Raw genomic sequence first — 19,485 nt, forward strand, 5'->3', positions numbered from 1 at the left:
AACAAACCTGAGTAAATTTATCCTCATGTTCCAGTAAATTACGTAATCTTGGCTGCATGTTACGATGTATGTGTGCATATTTATATACAGCATGTACCCAGATACAAACATTAGTCGCTGACAGACTGACTTGTTTGACTAAGTCAGGATCAAACAGAGGATTAAAGACAAAAGTCTTCAGTTCTTCAAAGATGTCATCTGGGATGTGGTCCTTGTCAAAGAACATCATCTCTTCCATAAAGTTATCTCTAATCAATAATAACTTAGCATTCTCCCAACTGTAAATAAATATATATAAATATAAATGTCATATTAGACATAAAAGGTAAGCAACATTTAAAGACTTCCGGACTACTGTATTGATGCACAATTCACAGTAAGTGAAAATAATTGGCATATAGGCAATCATACCACATCTTCTTGTTATAAAGAGGAAATATAAAATATAACTGTAACCTCTTTCGATTGAGATATTGTGCACAAATGAAAGTAATGCAAATGTGATTAAATTTGTAGCATTTACAAATGGTATTCTTAAAAGTATATGGTGGGAGATTTTTAGAGCAAATGGTCATAATTTTATTTTTGATTTTAGCTTGGAAGTGAAAAATATAGACCTTATTCATACTATAAACCATATTGATCTCATAAAGAAATGCCGGTTAGGACCTTTAAGAATCATCATGTAAATCAGGAAGGAGAAAATGAGTATGAGAATTGAAATTTGATGATAAAATTAAACAAAATCATTAAATAAGAGAAATAACTGTTTTCCTTTCTGACATCTAATCAATACTTATATGACTTCCAGTAACTTTGGAAAAAAGCTTTAATGACAAATTATAAAATGTCCAGCTACTCACTATGGATAATAGAGAAAATCTTTGATTATAAAATAAATACTTACTCTTGTGGTACTTTGAATAACAAACATAAAGCTTTGACAACAAATTTGACAAGTTCTGGTGGTTCTCTGAAAGACTTGACTTCCTCCAGATCATTTCTATTGATCACATTAAGGGCTGTCAGAGCTGCTTGGTAGTTGGGGTTCACCTGTTCAAATTCAAAAATTACATGTAAATTGTTTTGTCTGGGTTGTTTCTAAGTAAAGTTATACTGATTCTGTTGTAAGTTAGTTTTAGGAGATAACTGTATTGTATTTTAAACTCTGACAGCATCAATTGGTGATTTGGTGGTCGCAAAAGTAACAGGTAAACAGGTATTTGCGACCATCAAATCACCAATTGATGCCGTCATAGCTTAAAATACAATATTGTTATCTCCGTTCTAATGAAACTGACAGAAAAGATGTCAAATCATACATTTAAACTGAACTTTAAAAACAATGTTGCATTAGAATATCAAATGATATCTTTAATAATTAATTGATATTCATGTAGATATGCCTTTCTATCAATAGCAAAAATATGGAAAAATAAAAGAAGAATAAGATGAAACTGGGTTAAAACTATACATAATTATAAATAAACTCAGATGGTTGATTCTCTTTTTTGTGCCACCTCTGCCTTGGATTGCAGCATTCAAGATTTGGTCCAAAGTGTGATCCCATGTTATGGTACTGTATATCCATTTCAAGTCTTGTGTTTGAGTCAAATTCCAACTATATGTGCATAATTTCAACTAACTCAAATCACACTAATTTATATAATAACCACAGATTAATTTGGATCAACTAATATAACTGTGGTTTTGTAATAAAGCCATATTAAATGTGCAGGCAATATGCATTCAGCCAAAGCTCACTGAATTCAAATGTCTATTTTTTTTAAATACTCTACAAATTGTGGAACCAATATACCAGTGACATCATATTCTAGCAAAATAAACTACACACAAAAAGTTATAATTTTACCCTATACTGTGTCGCAGTGAAATATTCAACAGACTCCGAACTAGGAGATCTCTTGAAGAACGACTGAAGAAAAAGATTTACATGGTACTAGGTATAACTTAAATATGATATAGTTTTTATTTGCCTGTAAGTCCATAAATGTACAGTATTTCTCATATTGTGTCCATTTAAAATTGTACATTATTTTTGTATTTCTGCTGAATATGTCAGATATCCAGAAAGCATGAAAATGTTGCACAGAAACAACAATACAGTTTGAAAAAAGTAAAGCATAGATATATGTTCCTTTGCTTATCATCAAGAGGTTTAGGTTCACTATTTTAAGGAAAAATTTTGCAAAATAAGAGAAAGCAAAAGAATCGGGATATCACTTTCAGGGCAAAATAATTGAAAAAATCAGATTATATACAAATATGACACTAGCAGTTATAAATAGATAAATATCAGATACAATGTAAACAAGTGCTTACCCTATCAAAATCTGTTTGTGCCTCTTTTCTCAGTTGTTCTAGAGGTCCCTGTAAAGCTTCAATTTTCTGTTCTTGGTCTTTACATCTATCCAAGGCCTACAATATTTTAACATAGAATCTTTATTTATTGTTCCACTTTCCTACATCATTACTTCTATTAGTAACACAGTGAGGTTCACATATTCTAAGTCTTTCTTTCTTTCTTTCTTTAAATTAACATTAAATTATTATATAGTTTCTAGATTTTGGGATAAAATACTGCTGTGCTAATGCTAATTATACTGCATACCAAATATCATTGTCACATCATTAGTGGAAAACCTTTAACTCACATTCATCAACACTAACATTGTTTTCAATTGAATTTTTGATTAAAAAAATTATGAATGAATACTCCAAACCACATCCATACTTGTAAGTACAGTAAGTATTTATTCTAAACTTGAGTATAAGATATTTACAGCAATATATTGTTCTTTCTGGTCCTCGACTCTGGCCACCAGATCTTTGATTTCATCTGTAGCAGATTTGTACTTTGGTGTCAGTTCTGAAACTTCTCTTTTGTATTCATTTATACTTCCAAATGCTTCATTCACTTTACCTAAAGCTTGCTCGTGTTTACCTATATTCTCCTACAAACATTAAAACAAGGTTTAATATGTATACCAGAATCTTATGAGAATATAGGGTTATTCCCGAGTAGAATTTTATATTGCACGAGCTTGCGAGTGCAATATATGTTCTACGAGGGACAATATTCCCCAATATTCATGCAATAACCCCTTTATTGTATAGCAATATAATATTTAAAAGGAAAAATGGGTTTAAACTAAGATTTTGTCGTTGATGACGTCATGAATTTTGAAGATTTATTTGACTAGTGCAATATTAGAATTTATTGCACGCTAACTTTTGGTTACTTTCTGTGGGAAATATTATATATTGCTATAGCCATTACAAGAACTCTCATCCTGATATTGGATACATATATTTGCAGGCAGATATCACAATATCTAATCTGGCATTTTAGTCCAAGCTGTGTTTGCATATTTAACTGCATTCTTTGGAAAATAGGTTTATATCATTCTAAAATATCAGAATTGTTTTCAAAAATATAAGCTATACAACTTGATATCTATTATAGAATTAGAAGAATAAGAATATTATATCAATGATTATTTTAATTCCTTATCATTTTCATGTGTTCTTTATTTGTATTAAATAATATCTTATAAATGGCAACACTCACAATTTCCATTTTGACTATATGAGCTGATATTAATCTAAACAGGTGAACAAACTCCATGAAGGTTAAAGGAGAATAGAATCTCAGTGGCTCCCTCTGGTGGCAAAACTGTCTTTCTATTACAGCCTTAGATGAGAGGTGCATGTAAGCCATAGCATGGGCTGTCAGTGAAATCTGGTCCAACATTCTTGTAGGATGCCATGGTATAGGTACCTGATGATGAAAGATAAAATTCTTGTAAAATTTTAGTCAGCAACAAAATAGAGCAGTCAAATGTTGTATACTTGAATAAAAAAAGGATGGCACAATGTCATTAGTTACAGTTTATATAGTGGTTGGAACATGAATTGTCTATTATAATGTCATTAGTTACAGTTTATATATTGGTTGGAATATTGAATTGCCTATTTGATATAGGTGATTAACATTTCACATTTTCAATCCACACCTCTGCTAATGAACTGTGAGCTCTAAAACATGTGAAGTATGATCTTACTTTTGACATTATCTCTTTATGACAACATGTCTTTCTGTAACCATGACCTTTTTGTCAAACATCAACTTATTTTACTAGTTCAACATGGATTTCTGATATATTTGACTCCTGACCATTAATTCATGAATCAGAAATTATCATTTTGATCTTTGACTCCTTACCTTTGTCCTCTGATCCCTGAGCCACACTTCAGCTATCTTGACATAAGCTTCAAATGTCCATGGCTTGTACAGGTCTACAGAAACTGCATGTTTTACAAGTCCTGGATATTCACTAAGTTTACTGTGTAAATTATTGAAATTACTGGAGAAACTATTTCCTGAAGAAAAGTAATAGAATTGTTATTGAACTCACGGTTAAATCAAAACTTTATCCAGCTGATCCTTGTAATAAATATCACATACATATTTTTTATGCAGAATTCTAAATGTTTGAAAACACTGTCATTAATCTCATTATTCTAATATTTGTCCATATCTTAATAAACTGCTAACAGTTTGCATTGAAATAAAAAATAGTATTTGAAAACAGAATATATCAGGTTTTGAAAATATTAAAACTGTGTTCAAATTCAAAGGAAATTTAACCAGAATTGAAGGCTACAACTGTTGCCTTTTAGGAATTTCCATATAGTAAATCTCATCCTGAGTTTTAATAAAAGTAAGTCAAATGAAGGTGATATCCAGGTGACAGAAATAATTTAATACGTGTTCTCTTTTAAAAAAATGATTTAAGATTTTGTACAGATTTAACAAAGAAAACTGAGACACACAATCAAACAGGGTCAATAGATGACTTTATTACCTTTACTACTGAGACAAACAATCACATGAAGGTTATGTCTGACTTTCTTCAGGAATCGTTCAAATGCTTGTTCTATCTTATCTACTCTCTTGGTCTGGACCCCACCAGGCATCATATGGGAGACTATAGACTGTATCTCATCTTCATTGTATAGTCCTGGACTTGTACCTAAATTATAAACAACAATAAAGTTAATAAGTAATAAGGGAGACTTTAAAATGTATTATATCGGCAGCTTGGCTATTCTTGATAAAAAAAAAAACCAGCACTGTTGAAAGGCACTTTATCCTGTCATGATTTCAGACAGTAATGTTGTCTAACAAAAAAAAAACTATTTTTAGTTGCTATGACCCTGATATTAGGTCAAAATCATATATAATATTACTTTCTTCTATAAAAGGCTGCAATCCCAAAGTGTGTGACCAAGCATCTGAAACCCCAAAAGACTGATTGACTGATGGGATACAATCTGTATACTTTTAAATTGTGGTATGGGGTATGAAAATGAACTATGAATATGATTTAAAAAAAACAAAACAGTTGAAACTTATCAACCAAACATGGAAATTTAATCTAGCCTAAACAAAATAATGTTCCTTGACCCTGAATCCTCAAATACAACCTTTGTTGACATATCTGTATGTAAACTTTTCAATGAACCAGAATGTGTACTTTAATATGGAACATTACATGCCACAACCATCAACAATTATGTCTATTTAGATGAAAACAAAGATTGTCAATGAAATGTGTATGCATCTTGTTCTCCTGTCCCTATCTATTTTCTTAAATAAAAATCTTGGAATCATTTACAAATGCATCACTTGTTATCTTAATATCTTTGTACTAATACAACACAGTATTGGCAGAATTTTGCCATTGTTTAAAGAAAATTCAACATCAAATATATAAGTATAACAAAATAAGGAAAGATTGTAATATAAAACAAACATATAAACATGCAAAATATGTGAAATGAAACCGAACTTTGTTTGACTAATAATGATTTGTCTGCACATATGGTATACTTCTCTTTTGATGTATACAGTCCAGGGGAAGTACCTTCATATAAATAGAAACACTATACTATAGTTTCTCTATGATTGCTCAAATAAATTCCTTCATTTAATATTATTTTAACACATAATAGGAAATACTTGTCTATTTATATTATTTTCTGAAAAGAATTATAAATATTATATCAAAATAACACAAAACAACAACAAATAGAAGCAATTTAAATTTTGATAATTAATGAAATTTATTAGATAAGACATTCATTTAAAGATACAAGTTCAATTACTGATCACCATAGAAATAAAATAGACATACCATCAGCCATAACACTGCATATATCTTGGAGACATTCTGATCCAAGGTCTTCGTGTACCAGTAGAACAGAAGGTTTACCCAGAATTCCACTGTGGTAACATGATCTTTTGATGTGTTCTCTTACTATCAATAAGTTTTTACTAGGATCAGACTGGGACTTTGGTTCAAATAGCTGTAAAGAAAGAGTAATACAAAATTATACTTTAGAAAATATTTGTAGTAGTTAATACTGTTAATTCAGAATGTAATGAATAACTAGATATTAATGTGATATTATGCGAGCAACCGTAAAATTAGTTTTATTAAAGTTAGTAATGTATGTTACTAGAAAAAAATAATATGCAAGTCTTGAATAAATATTGCAACATTCATCTTTTTAAATTATTTTCTTAAATGGCAATGAATAATGGAAGTAACAAATTCATTTTAATTTACCTGTGATACAATTCCCCAATTGTGTAAACAAACAATAATACCTTCACCAACAAACTATCTACATTTTCTTTCTAGAAAAAATCAAACCAATTCCTGATCACCGTCAGTACAAATGTACTAATATCATCAACCTGTGTTGTGTTTATCAAATCTTTGACACGACCACATGTATAACTTACCCCTTTACATCTCTTTCTACAGCAGTCTGAGGGCGCTTTCTGATAAATTATATCTTGGGGTTAAGTATTGCTCAAAGTAATTTTATTTTTTTTCCATTTCTTATGTGACAATTGTATATTTTTATTTTACATTTCAATAACTGATGTATCTCACTTGTAGTTCTCATTGCTTTAGAAAACTCATTTAACTCAGAGATTAAATTTTCCTTTTAAAGTGTACAAACTATAAAGATTTCATTTGTGGTAATTTTTTTTCATGAATTATGCCGAGATATCACAAGAGATGTCTTTAGTTATATACTTTAATGATATCTTACCTTACAGTGAGCTATATAAGCTGCCAGTCTAGCAAGGGTACACCTTCCAGTAGAATAACTCATACCCAACAGAACAGCATGGCCTCCTTGTATTGCCTGTAAAAAATATCAAGATTATAACATCATTTCTAATCAAATTTTGAATTCATCAGTACCCTTTAAAGCCTATATATATATAGCATTAATCATTCCCAGCAAGATACTGCAAAGGTAAAATATTACTATTGCTATTTTACTCAAAAACAGTTAATTACCAAATCTTTGAACTAGTCCTTCTTCCAAGGAAGGGGGGATAACTCTTTCATTTATTTATAATTAAGAGACGCAAGAAATGAATAATTAAGAACAGAAAAAACTTATTTTTTATGTTGCGCAAGTACTAATTTTGTGTCATGAATAGATACCCCATAAACTTTGTTTTTCTATTGAACTATTAAACTCTCAGACTGTAGTTAGTGTTGTTTTTTTGCTGGGATGTACAATTACTTGTCCACATCCATTCTGTGTGGTTATTTTTAGATGTATTTCTATTTGTATACATCTGATGAGTTTAGCCTTTTTAACCTGATTTTTTATAGTTTGTTTTTATGTTGAATTGTTACACCAGTGTCCCTGGTTAGGAGGGGGGCTTTAAACTGTTTTTACCCTGCCACATTCTGTATGTGCCTGTCCCAATTCAGGAGCAGGTAATTCAGTTGTTGTATTTTGCTGTGTTACATATTTGATTTCGTTCAATATTTTGTACATAAATTAGGCTGTTAAGTTTTCGTGTTTGAATTTTTTGGCTTATTGTTGATGTGTCATTTGGTCTCTTGTGGAAAATTGTCTCATTGGTAATCATATATCTTTTTCTTTCTTGATATCAACAGAGGTTTCCATTGACAAAAAAAACAAACTCACATATTTCTAACTGCATGTCTGATGGCTTCAGAGAAAAACACTATAGTTTCTGCAAATTACTGCCTAAATGTAAGTCTGATAGCTTCTGAGAAAACATAAAACCTAAATTCTGTAACTCACCAATACTCTACTAAGCCTAGCTGCATGTCTAATAGCTTCAGAGAAAAACACTAAATCAAGTCTCTGTGAAGTGCCAGCATTATATACATTAAGACATGTAGATAAGGCCTCAGCTAAACTCTCCTCTGTCCCATCCATATAAGCTGAAAATATTGATTATGTTATATCTATATATTATACATTATCATGCAAGTAAGTTACTTTCTGTTTCACTTGCTTTGGAAATTACATTTGATTTTACAACAATGGTTGAGCAGTGGTTTTGATCTTGAATTTTGCATAAGTTTTTTTGCTAAAATTAAAAGAAATCAGCATATCCACTAATTATGGATTTTAAGGTACAATGTAGTGTGATGAATAATATTTGGAATAAAAGAATTCAAATGAAATCCTATAGATGTATTTCCTGAAATATTGTCTGTGTATCAGTCAAATTAACAGGACATTAATGGAAGATCTTCATAGTAGACACCTTTAGAATGAGAAGAAGATTTTTAACAAGTGATGCATCATTTGACAGAGAACTTGTATTCTAGTGAGATATCAAACTAAAAAACACTACACAACATCAGAAAATTACCTTTTTCAATGGCCATTCCAAGTGTTTCTGTATGAGTTGTCATATAAAACTTGGAGAAAATAAAATCAACCAAGCTAGTTGATGATCCTTTCAACTGTAAAAAAATTAGAATAAAATGGATAATTCATAACTAAAACCTATTTATTTCAAGACCATAAAAGAAATCTGCTCTGTGATAGCTTTATTTGATAACAGAAAAGAAATAAAATGATCCAGAAAAGTATCAATAATTTGGCTGTAAATTAACAATCTGCTCAAATTTTAATTCCTTTGTCATTTTTGAAGGATCTAATCCTGTTCATCTTTGTGTAAATTGGTCTTTGACCTACCTCATCCATACTCATTAAGGGTCCAAAGTAAGCTTCATGTTCCCAATCAGCTAGTAGTCCAGCTTTAAATGTTACAGACTTGGAGAACTTGAGACTTCCCTGGCTGGACCTGACTTGTTTCAGATTGATCTGACTTCCTATGTTACCAACTCTACTGGTTAAAGGTGCACCAGGTGCTATAATAAAATATCAGGAGAGATTCAAAACAACAATGTAAGAAGTTATTATGTATTGAAAGACATTCCATCAATTACTTACAGTAAGCCAGAAAAAATGTGTGCTTTTTGAAATGTAGGGTTAAAAATATGACAGGCAACAGTGGACTTCTGATATATCTAAAATTTAAAAAATATACTTGACAAAAAATTTAAAGAAATAACAAAGATTCAATCAAATTTTTGATTGATGTTGTTAAAATATGGAGGTTACTGGACAAAATTTTACTATGAAATGACAGAAATAGGACATCAAGTAATTAGTCCATTCATCAAGAAAATACAGAAAAAAATGCATTTATCATAGAGAAGCTTTTTTCCATTTTTCATAACATTCCATGAACGTTTGACAAAGTTATTGATGTCTAAAAACCATTTCTAACCTCAGATTGAACGTAGATATTGTTGCCGTAGACAACAGAATGTAGGATCACTATGTTATAGCTTCCATATCCCAGCAGAGGCAACAAAATGAGAGATATTACAGAAACACTTAACTTTCCAATAACCTATAACCAAATATATATATGCTTCTAGTTTACATGTGATTGTCTGAATCACTTATAAGGGAGACATACAAAATACAATGCTTCTAAAATAAAATCATTATTCTTATTTTTAAGCTCTAGCAAAACACAACTAACAGAAATAATAAAAGAAGAAGTATAGATATCTAAAGAACTACAGAGTATAAGAAAAAGTTTTAATCTACTTTTCTTTCATCACAGTAAGATCTATGTATAGTCAATTTTACTTTCACACATTTGTTTTCAAGCTCTATGATATTCTAATGAACTGTTAAAATACTGTTAGAACATTTGTTTATTATTTTAGGTAAATTTTACAAAGAAAAAGGAATTTGGGAAGGACATCAAACTAGGAATTCCAGTAATAACATATGTAAGTAAGGAGGGATAGTTATTATTAAGATTAATTATTTTACAATAAAAAAATTTGTTGACTATATCTCATCAATGAGATTCAGTCAAAACATTACCATTAAAAAATGTTATCATGAAAGCAATGAACAACACTGCATCTAAGTTTTTTCGTCAAAGGGAATTAACAATTTGTATCCTTTCATTTTATTACAGTTACCTGTTTGATCTGTGGGAGGGGCAACTTTAGTCTTAGCCACACCCATCTGCTCATGCTCAACACTGTCTGTACCACTTGACTCTGTAGGGGGAGAGGTTAAATGTCAGAGGTTATTAGTATAAAAGTTGGAGGTCAACAAATAAAGGAATGCTTTAAAACCAGTTCTATATGATTCTGAATGTATATAATAATAAAAGTTAGATCAAGTTATTAAAAGCAAATACTTGTTAACTTCAAATTGCAGCTTTGGCAATGATCTATGCAATTCCAATATTACAGAAAATAAGTGTGTGGGGAGATTTCTATTATCCTTAAAAGAGATCCACACATGTGGGTGAGACAAGACTCCTAAAGTGAAGTCTTATTCATATTGTTGGGTGTGAGAGGAAACATTTAATTTTGGTTTTTCATCATGGGCTCAAAACTTATTTGTATGTACTTGAAATGTTAGAATCGGTCAGTTAATTCATATGAATAATAGAACTGGTTTCAAACGTTAACATAGAATCTGAAAAAAAGAGGTAATTAAAATCCTTGCCAGAAAAAACAAGTTAAGAATTAACTTTTTCCATATTCTCTGGAATATCAATACGAAGTTTTCTTTTCATCATCACCACATTATATCAAGGCTAGATGTGAGTAAGATTCTATAACAAAGGTTTTCTAGCAAAGAGAAAATGAGAATTGAGTTCTATAAATCAGAATAGACAAATATAAGTTCCCCATATAGTTGTAGCCATTCATAATATTCAAACTATTTTCTAAGAAAACAGAAATGTATTATATATCATTACAAAATACTGTTCTGAAGTTTCTAATGGCAATGAAGGTACACTAGCAGCTACATTTAAACAGAAATCTTATTGGGTAGATATATAAAATGTTCAATCTGTAGTGTGTATTGGGTAGATATATAAAATGTTCAATCTGTAGTGTGTCTTTTGATTCTTTAACATCTCTCAATTTAATTAAAGAATTTTAGTACTTATATTTGATATAAGTACTTTTATGTGCAAGTTTATTCTCACTATTGGTAAATTTCAAATATATTTTCATGAACTTCAAGTACACTGAAATTCTTTTATAACAATAGCGGTACTGATAATCATTTGTACTTTCACGAAGTAACCGTTCATGAAAACAATTAACTCCAAAAACAGTCTTAATAATTCCTCATCTTTTCCATTTCCCAAAAGGATGATGCTAAAAACAAGAGTGTGATATTGAGGTGCATTTCAAAATATCTACCCAAAAGGTTAAATGAAGTTAAACAGCTACAATCAGATAAGGGGAGGTAAATCTTACCTTTGTTAGTATTGACTGTTATTCGTGTACTGGCTGGTAAAATGGAATTAAAATGGAGGATTATATATACATGCACATATTAGATCACATAAACAGTAATGTTACTAAATGTATAAACAGCTAATTAAGTAAAAACTATTACAAAGTTAACTTTCTACACACATTTTTTAGTTATTTGTTATTTGTTTCTCATGCAAGTAGGTGTTAAAAAACATTACAGATGAAATATACAAGTTGTACATTTGAAGACTGTTCCTTAGGTAGAAATCTTGAAGCAATGATTCTATTAAATAATTTATTTGTTTCAGAAACCATATTGTAATATCAATGGTGTAAAGGTTTATGTTTGCTAAAGACCCAGTTAACCTTGTGAAAAAAATAAAAATATATAAAATTTACTACATACTACTCTGGACATCAAAATATCAATCTACATAAAAGCATAGCTAGTAAATGGGAATAAATTGTGTGAATGTTAAAAATACCTGTAAAATAAGAAGATGCTCTGCTTTCTGATTGTTGTTTCGACACTTCTGTAAGTGGTGTTTTTTTAGCTGTAAAACATGGATTAGGCATGCAGTTAGGGTTAGATTATGGTGTTAGCTAACAAACAACTATAGTATGGTAAACATTAAGTATTATGAACAAATAAATCAAACATATACTGTGGATTCATTCATTTTCGTTGGATACCAATTTTTCGTGGATTTCGTGGTTACAGGTGAACCACAAAATTAAATGTTCCACGAATGACAAATTTGCTATAGGCTTGTATGTAGACTGCATCAAAACCACGAAAATAAATATCCATGAACATGCAAGTGTTCCCTAATCCACAAAATTTGGTACCCACGAAAATAAATGAATCCACAGTAACAGGAAATATAGAAATCCAAAGAGACCCTAAATACCAGCTAAAAATATTTACAAACATATATATTTGCCTATTTAAAACTTTGATTTCAAGTTTTTCTACTATGTTTTATATGTAGTAAAAGTTGCTACTATGTCATTCATTTACTTTCAAGAGTGCCAATTTATATCAAGGGGACATAAATCAAGCTAAGATAATCAATCAACCAAATGCATGATTGTGGTAAAGTTTAGCATACAATTTGTTCTTTGTTGTTGTTTATAGAAAAGGTTTATGATGCCATTTGACAGTCTATAAAAGAGAAACTAACAATGCAAAGGAAAGAAAAAAATTCTCAAAGGTTCATTCAGCAGGTGAGCTAAGAATAAGATTTCTCTGTTTTATACAATATAAAAGAATTACCTTAAGTTAGTTACATACTGACAACAATAAGTTAAAAATTATGTTAAATCTAAAATGTTTATTGTCCAATATTAGTTTGTTAAACATTGCACACAGCCATTCAGAAAATGATGTGAAATGACCACAAAAATACTCTAATGTTTCAAATTGATATGTATCTTCCTTTACCAAGTTCTAAGCATTCTTAATATTACAAGGCTACAAAGAAGGATTACATGACTAATATCCCATACATAAGGCCAAGAAATTCTTCTTTGTACACAAATAACTACTGATTTTGCTATAACCATAACAAAATAAACAATGCTCATCCTTGAACTATAAAGTACCTCTGGCTGTATCTATTGTTTCTGTTTCTGTCTCGTCCATTGAATCATCTTCACTACTTTCACTTTCCTCCGACGGGTCTGACTCATACTCCGACTCCGATGTAGGATCAGCATTAGTTGTTCTATTGGTTCCTAACTCTGTATCAGCTCCTAGAAATCGTCAAAGCAATAATTATTAGGTTAAAGCACTGGACTGATGTTCCCTTGTTTCTTTCCAAATTCTATTAGTTTGATGTAATGCAATTGACAAATAGGAAAGAAATAGTACATGAACTGTCCAGTAAGTGGAATCAATAATCTCAAGGTACTGAAAAATCTTAATGGTATATACTATGCACATCTGTATATAACAACATAATAATGTTACATGTTCTAGATATGTAAAAACAAATAAAAAAATTGTAAGTTAGGATTACAGTTAAAATATCTCATGCTTAAGAACAAAATGAAACCCAGATTTTGCTTATACCAACCATAGGCCCCAGCAGTATAAACAATGACAGATTTAAAACAAAAAATCCTTAAAAAATGTTCTAAACCTACCTGAAGACCTAGTCCTAACTATATCTGGAGATCCCCTTGGACCACCTCTTAAGATTGATATAAACCTACCTGAAGCCCTTGATCTTACAGTATCAGGAGTTCCCCTTGGCCCGGGTGTAGTCTCAGCAGTTCTATGAGTAGATTCTCCTAGAGGTACAGGTGTATCCATGGGTGTGACGAGTTTCTCTGAAGACGTGGTAGTCTGGTCATCGTTCTCTCTTGTTGTAGATACTTCATCTACAGCAGTTAATTCATTATCTTCCTCCTCGGATTCTGGTTCTGATATAGGTGGAGAGGTTGTGGTCTGGGGAGTACCACGTCCCTGTTATATAATATTTAAATGCATATTTAATAGATAATTATTGATGTCAATTTTTGTTCTTTGAGAAAAATTAGTTGATATATTGAATTCAGAATTTTACATTTCATCCATTTGCACTTTTCAAAGTAATTAAAAATGTACCTTTCTTCCCATATTGAATTTTGTAGTTTACCAAAAAAAATATTACAAGCCACATTCGATAGTTAAAAATATTAAAAATTTAAAAGTTTTGGCAAGCCTGGAATTTTCAATTTTGTAAAGGAGTAGGTTCAGTAAGACCTCTTTTTGGCCCCAAAATATAGCAATTCAACAAAATTGTGAAAATGTAATCTTTTAGCTATTTATTGGAAAGAAGAATGGTTCTGCTACACAAATATGGGCTGTTTTTTTAGAATACAATGCACATATATCGGGTACTAACATCATTAAGTCGTGCTAAATTAATGAAATCTTCACAATTTTAGCATTTTAGTTAAATTTTAGACGGTTTCCGTCTTAAGGGCATACGATACACTTTTGATCCTGTATTTAGAGTTTGATGAAAATTTGCATATAGGCTATTTTTTGACTGATTAAATCAAATATGTAATAAAAAATATATCTTCATGTGCTACTTTTTGAGTTAAATGAGGTCGAAATTTTGTATATTTGTTCAAAATTCGGATTTGTGGCCGTATTTTCCTTTTCGAAAGAATGACATAACTTTTTTTGTTTTAAAAGATAAACACAAATTGTTTTTTGTTATAGCGAACCCTATGATAGTTTTCCATAGATTCACCTGCAAGTTACCTGTAGATTTAAACTTTTGGCAGTTCTATTGTCCCATCTAACAAATACAACAGGTATTGTTCTCTGTATAGTTTATTCACCAGGACCTTTAAATTTCTTCTAGGAGAAATATATCACTCATTGATTAATATACCTGAACAAAACATTGAACTGTCAATGATGAAAAAATACTAAGAAAGGACTCACAAAACTGCATGTGGTGTTGTATTTATTCAATACCAAAAACTCGTTTTTAATGTGTTCAATATTAATAATGATTTAAAAATTAAAAGTTGATTTCTGATCAAATATTCAATAAATATTTTTGTGTGTTTGATAAATAAAAATTTGAATATTATTATTTTTAAATTAAGGTCTTCATAAACATAGTCTATAAATTAACAACAAAAAAACTATTCAAATTCATTGGAAAATACTAAAAAATGTGTCTAAAATAAACTTTTTTTATTAAATCAGATTTTATATTGAACAGATTGAAAATATATTAATGATATATTGAATAAATACAATATTGCATACAGATTATGTGAGTTTATAGAAGTATTTCAATAAAAAAACAGATAATTTTTTGGTCAGGTAAATTAATCAATGAGTGATATATTTCTCCTCGAAGAAATTTAAAGGTCCTGGTGAATAAACTATACAGAGAACAATACCTGTTGTATCTGTTAGATGGGACAATAGAACTTACAAAAGTTTAAATCGACAGGTAACTTGCAGGTGAATCTATGGAAAACTATCATAGGGTTCGCAATAAATAATTTGTAATTTCTGTATTTTATAAGTATTCTAAAAATGTATGCATTTTTTATTCGGTAATCACTCATATTTATCAAATGGTCATGAATTGAGGAAAAAACGTCATTTTTTGCTGTATAAATTTCTCAAAATTAAAAAAATTGCACTATTTACAGTTTTATAAAATTTGGTCCACATAATCTCCCTGCAAAATGAAACAAAATATCGTTTAAAAAAATAGGAGTCCATGCACTCGTTTTCAAATTAAATCAGTTTGAATGATAAAAATCAGTCGAAAAAAGGATCTTTTCCCAATATGTCACAGTTTGACGTCGCGAAAATAACATTTTACGTTAGCAACGTCATTACCTCCCCTGTAACTGTATTGTATGCCCTTAAATGAAAATGGCCGCATTCGTGTTCATTCATAATATTGAAATGTAAGTTGTTTTTGATGATAATACGTAACATATATAAAGGTAGAGGATGAACACTTTCATTTTCGACAAAAATCATTGGAAAAGTGACGATTTTTTGCATATTTGATAGATTTTTCATATTTAAGCTTGAATCGGAGCGTTTTTAATGGCTTCATCAGTTAAAATCTTTCACATAAACTAATTGAATCAATTGAAATAGACACTTAAGTGTTTAAAAAGTGTCTAAAATATTTCGTTAGATGAACCTGAAATTTGAGGCCAAAATCGGCCCTTACCGGACCTACTCCTTTAACTATCTTGATTGGATACATATACTAAGCAAAAATGTGTTTTGACAATTTTTTGTTTATTAAAACTTACAGTTTGTGAATGAGTTTCTTCAGAAATGGCAGCCATCTCTGATTTGTGATCATCTCTGGGTAAACAGAAATATTTCAGAGCTGTCTCCTCTAAAGACTTTGAAAACCAGTTGGAATCTATAAAATATCAAGAATTAATATGATCTTATCTATATTGTATCAAAACGTTACATCTATATATACAATAGTTAAGTATGTATCAATCCATTATATGATATTAGAAATGATGCAGCTATGTACATCAAGAATATATTAATATACTTCATTTAAATATTACTTCAAAAAAATATATATCTGTATGGCCTCGGTCATACTTACATTGACATGAAGTATGAATATTACAAATAACCTTGAACTCACAATAAAAAATTAGTTTGTCTTTTAGCAGCCTATCAAAATTTAAGAATTTACAAAGTTTCTTCTGCATAAAGTAGCAAAACAAAACTTTGAGCTTGAACCCACCATCAGGAGAAACAAGTCGGTCAGCAAACATCCTAGTACATTCATGACACCAGAGTTGACCTATGACCTTCATCATAGGAGCAGATGACCCTCCCTCTATAACATATCCACCGCTGGCTCCACTGACTGTCCGCGACTTGGACTCTGACCATGATGTCTGTCGGGATACTCTACTGCTTCCTGAGGAATAACACAAATCTTTTCTCAAAATTCTCCATTGCAATTTACATACATACAACAATTCTAGTCAGAAGTGTGCCAAAATGTGTCTATCTTTTTATAAAGCTGTCATGTATATGAACAGTGTAAAATATTCATAGCTCAAATTTCATCTTAGCTTTTAAAAAAAAACCATTTAAATGATCTTGATCATATTTCTTTCTTTTTTTTTTTTTTTTAAATAATATTATATATTTATTCACCAAATATGCTTGTTACACCAAGAAACCAAGCTTTTCTTGATGTATCCTGTTATATTCCACTGGTTACCTAGGTTAGTAATCAGTTGCTGGTATATAAGTATATATTATAAAAATATGTATAAATTTCTTGAAATACAATTGTATAACATTTTCTACTCTTTTTACAAGTTATTACTGAAAGCAATGTCCAAGGAGTTTATCAAATTAATGAAAAAATTATCCTACTTGAATCTCCATCCTTTTTCTTTCTCAACATTTTCCTTGACCTTGACCTTGGTGACATCAATAGAATACCATGAACAACTCTGGCCACATCATGCAAGCTAAATAAATAATGGGCATTGGTTGGTGTAGGCCGGAGCTTTTCCTTTATACGACCATACAAGTCCAGCAATCCTAAAGTCATTGCCTAAAACATATAATTTTTTTTTTATCTATAAACAACATTGTCAATGCTAAATCAATCAAAAAATCTTACAATAAAGTGAGCGAACAGATTTCAATATAAAGATAAGTATTAAAACCTGTTATTAGTTTTATTATCAACCAGAATGTCTTTTTCTCTAAGTTAAATGGGAACAAAAGTTTCTTTAAAAGTTCATAAGAAAGTCTTTCCTTTGTGTAAATTTACATACTTTTTGTAAAGGCACAACACTATACACTTTAACAGAATACTTATTCTGGACATAGAAATATCTGCTAATTTTTTCAACTTTATAGTTTTATAAATATACAAAGATCTAAGCAATACACAGTTTTATAAGTTTCTACAATAATATAATAATAATGAGATGTGGTACGATTGCAGATGAGACAACAGTAAAGAAACTATTGGTAACATACCCTGGCAAATTCAAAATGATGCTCTACACTATATGTGGGAAATTCTTCTAGCCAGTTCTGTAATGCTCTACCATGCATACTGAGGAGGGTTTCAGGTGCAGGAGTAAACACGGTTAGATTGACAAAGAGGCGTGTCAGTCTAGTCGACATCACATGACTTGCTTTCCCTAATCCATATCCTGTATGAATAAATACATTTAGATATACAGATATACTCTAAAAAACATCCTTTTTATGGCAACTTAAGAATAAACCAATAGGTCATATGCAAAAAGAAATGAACAAAAAATTCCATGAATCCATTTAGCATTGGAGAACTCTATTTACAAACTTCTTTTTGAACAAAACATCCTATGACTTTGTCAATTTCTATTGGCAAAGTTTGGTTGAGTAATTTCTAATTACAGAACATTCCACAAAATGATAAACAAATTAGAATAATTCACCTTTTATAAACCTAAAATGCAGAACAACGAAAGATACAATAAAATCCCTTTCCAAAACAGCTGTTTTTCCATTATTCATTATACTGTAGACCAGTGAATAATACTTGAGCTTTCAAGAGTCAAAAAAGTTTACCTGCTACACTAGGTGGCGTTGTAGAAGCTAAAAACATGGCCTCTTCCATGTCCTGGAATTCCTTTCTCTGTCTGTCATAACATCCGCGTTGAGTTAATATTTGACGTAACAATTCCAAAGGTGGCTGATACCCTGTATACAGAAAGAAGTATAACATGAAAGAAAAACATATTGAACTTCAACAAAAATTGGAAAATTCCTTTAAAATGTTTCTATGGTAATTCATTGTAAGAGATTTTTATACAGCTAAATGATAATTAACTTCATTGCTTCCTATGACAAGGCTCCAAAAAATTAATCAGTAAATCTCTGGAAGTTTAGTACAATAATGACCATATACTTTAATGAAATAAATAACTACTAACAAGCTTATAAATGTCACTTACCTCCTTCAACATTGGTAGGTGCTGTATTAAGATCATCTATGTAGAACAGATGTGTATGTTTTCCTCGTCCAGCAGTTACTCCTGACGTGGGTAGGCTGTTAGCTATCTTATGTTTTAGTTCTAAGATATGTGATACCATTGTATTCTGGAAGATTGAACTGGTCATACCTCTGGACATCAGGATATTGGTACTGGTCTGCTTAGACAACACAGTATTCTACAATACACATAGGAATGAACATAATATGTGACAAACATTTCCATATAACAATTGGCTTTGTAAGTGTTTATCTTTGTT

At 30.4% G+C, this 19,485-nt stretch overlaps 1 protein-coding gene across 9 annotated transcripts in view; it reads right to left on the reverse strand.

Moving 5' to 3' along the window:
• The window catches only part of LOC139513727 (dynein heavy chain domain-containing protein 1-like), a 109,242-nt gene that overhangs the window by 26,731 nt on the left and 63,026 nt on the right, over positions 1–19,485 (reverse strand). For 6 of the 9 annotated variants that reach the window (XM_071302482.1, XM_071302480.1, XM_071302477.1 and 3 more), the window contains 24 exons: positions 19,188–19,404; positions 18,802–18,933; positions 18,223–18,401; positions 17,605–17,788; positions 16,958–17,137; positions 16,497–16,612; positions 13,917–14,169; positions 13,305–13,454; positions 12,185–12,253; positions 11,700–11,732; positions 10,395–10,475; positions 9,082–9,257; positions 8,753–8,846; positions 8,173–8,315; positions 7,153–7,248; positions 6,222–6,393; positions 5,877–5,951; positions 4,890–5,057; positions 4,247–4,404; positions 3,593–3,802; positions 2,805–2,975; positions 2,344–2,439; positions 908–1,053; positions 8–278 (listed from right to left, as the gene is read on the reverse strand). In XM_071302482.1, the coding sequence (XP_071158583.1) occupies positions 8–278; positions 908–1,053; positions 2,344–2,439; positions 2,805–2,975; positions 3,593–3,802; positions 4,247–4,404; positions 4,890–5,057; positions 5,877–5,951; positions 6,222–6,393; positions 7,153–7,248; positions 8,173–8,315; positions 8,753–8,846; positions 9,082–9,257; positions 10,395–10,475; positions 11,700–11,732; positions 12,185–12,253; positions 13,305–13,454; positions 13,917–14,169; positions 16,497–16,612; positions 16,958–17,137; positions 17,605–17,788; positions 18,223–18,401; positions 18,802–18,933; positions 19,188–19,404 (3,570 nt within the window). The remainder of the gene's footprint in view (positions 1–7; positions 279–907; positions 1,054–2,343; positions 2,440–2,804; positions 2,976–3,592; positions 3,803–4,246; positions 4,405–4,889; positions 5,058–5,876; positions 5,952–6,221; positions 6,394–7,152; positions 7,249–8,172; positions 8,316–8,752; positions 8,847–9,081; positions 9,258–10,394; positions 10,476–11,699; positions 11,733–12,184; positions 12,254–13,304; positions 13,455–13,916; positions 14,170–16,496; positions 16,613–16,957; positions 17,138–17,604; positions 17,789–18,222; positions 18,402–18,801; positions 18,934–19,187; positions 19,405–19,485) is intronic. The other 3 variants (XM_071302478.1, XM_071302476.1, XM_071302481.1) reach the window with 1 other exon arrangement.

The sequence above is a fragment of the Mytilus edulis genome, chromosome 2 (genome assembly GCF_963676685.1).
Source record: "Mytilus edulis chromosome 2, xbMytEdul2.2, whole genome shotgun sequence".
In the NCBI taxonomy this organism is placed as follows: domain Eukaryota; kingdom Metazoa; phylum Mollusca; class Bivalvia; order Mytilida; family Mytilidae; genus Mytilus; species Mytilus edulis.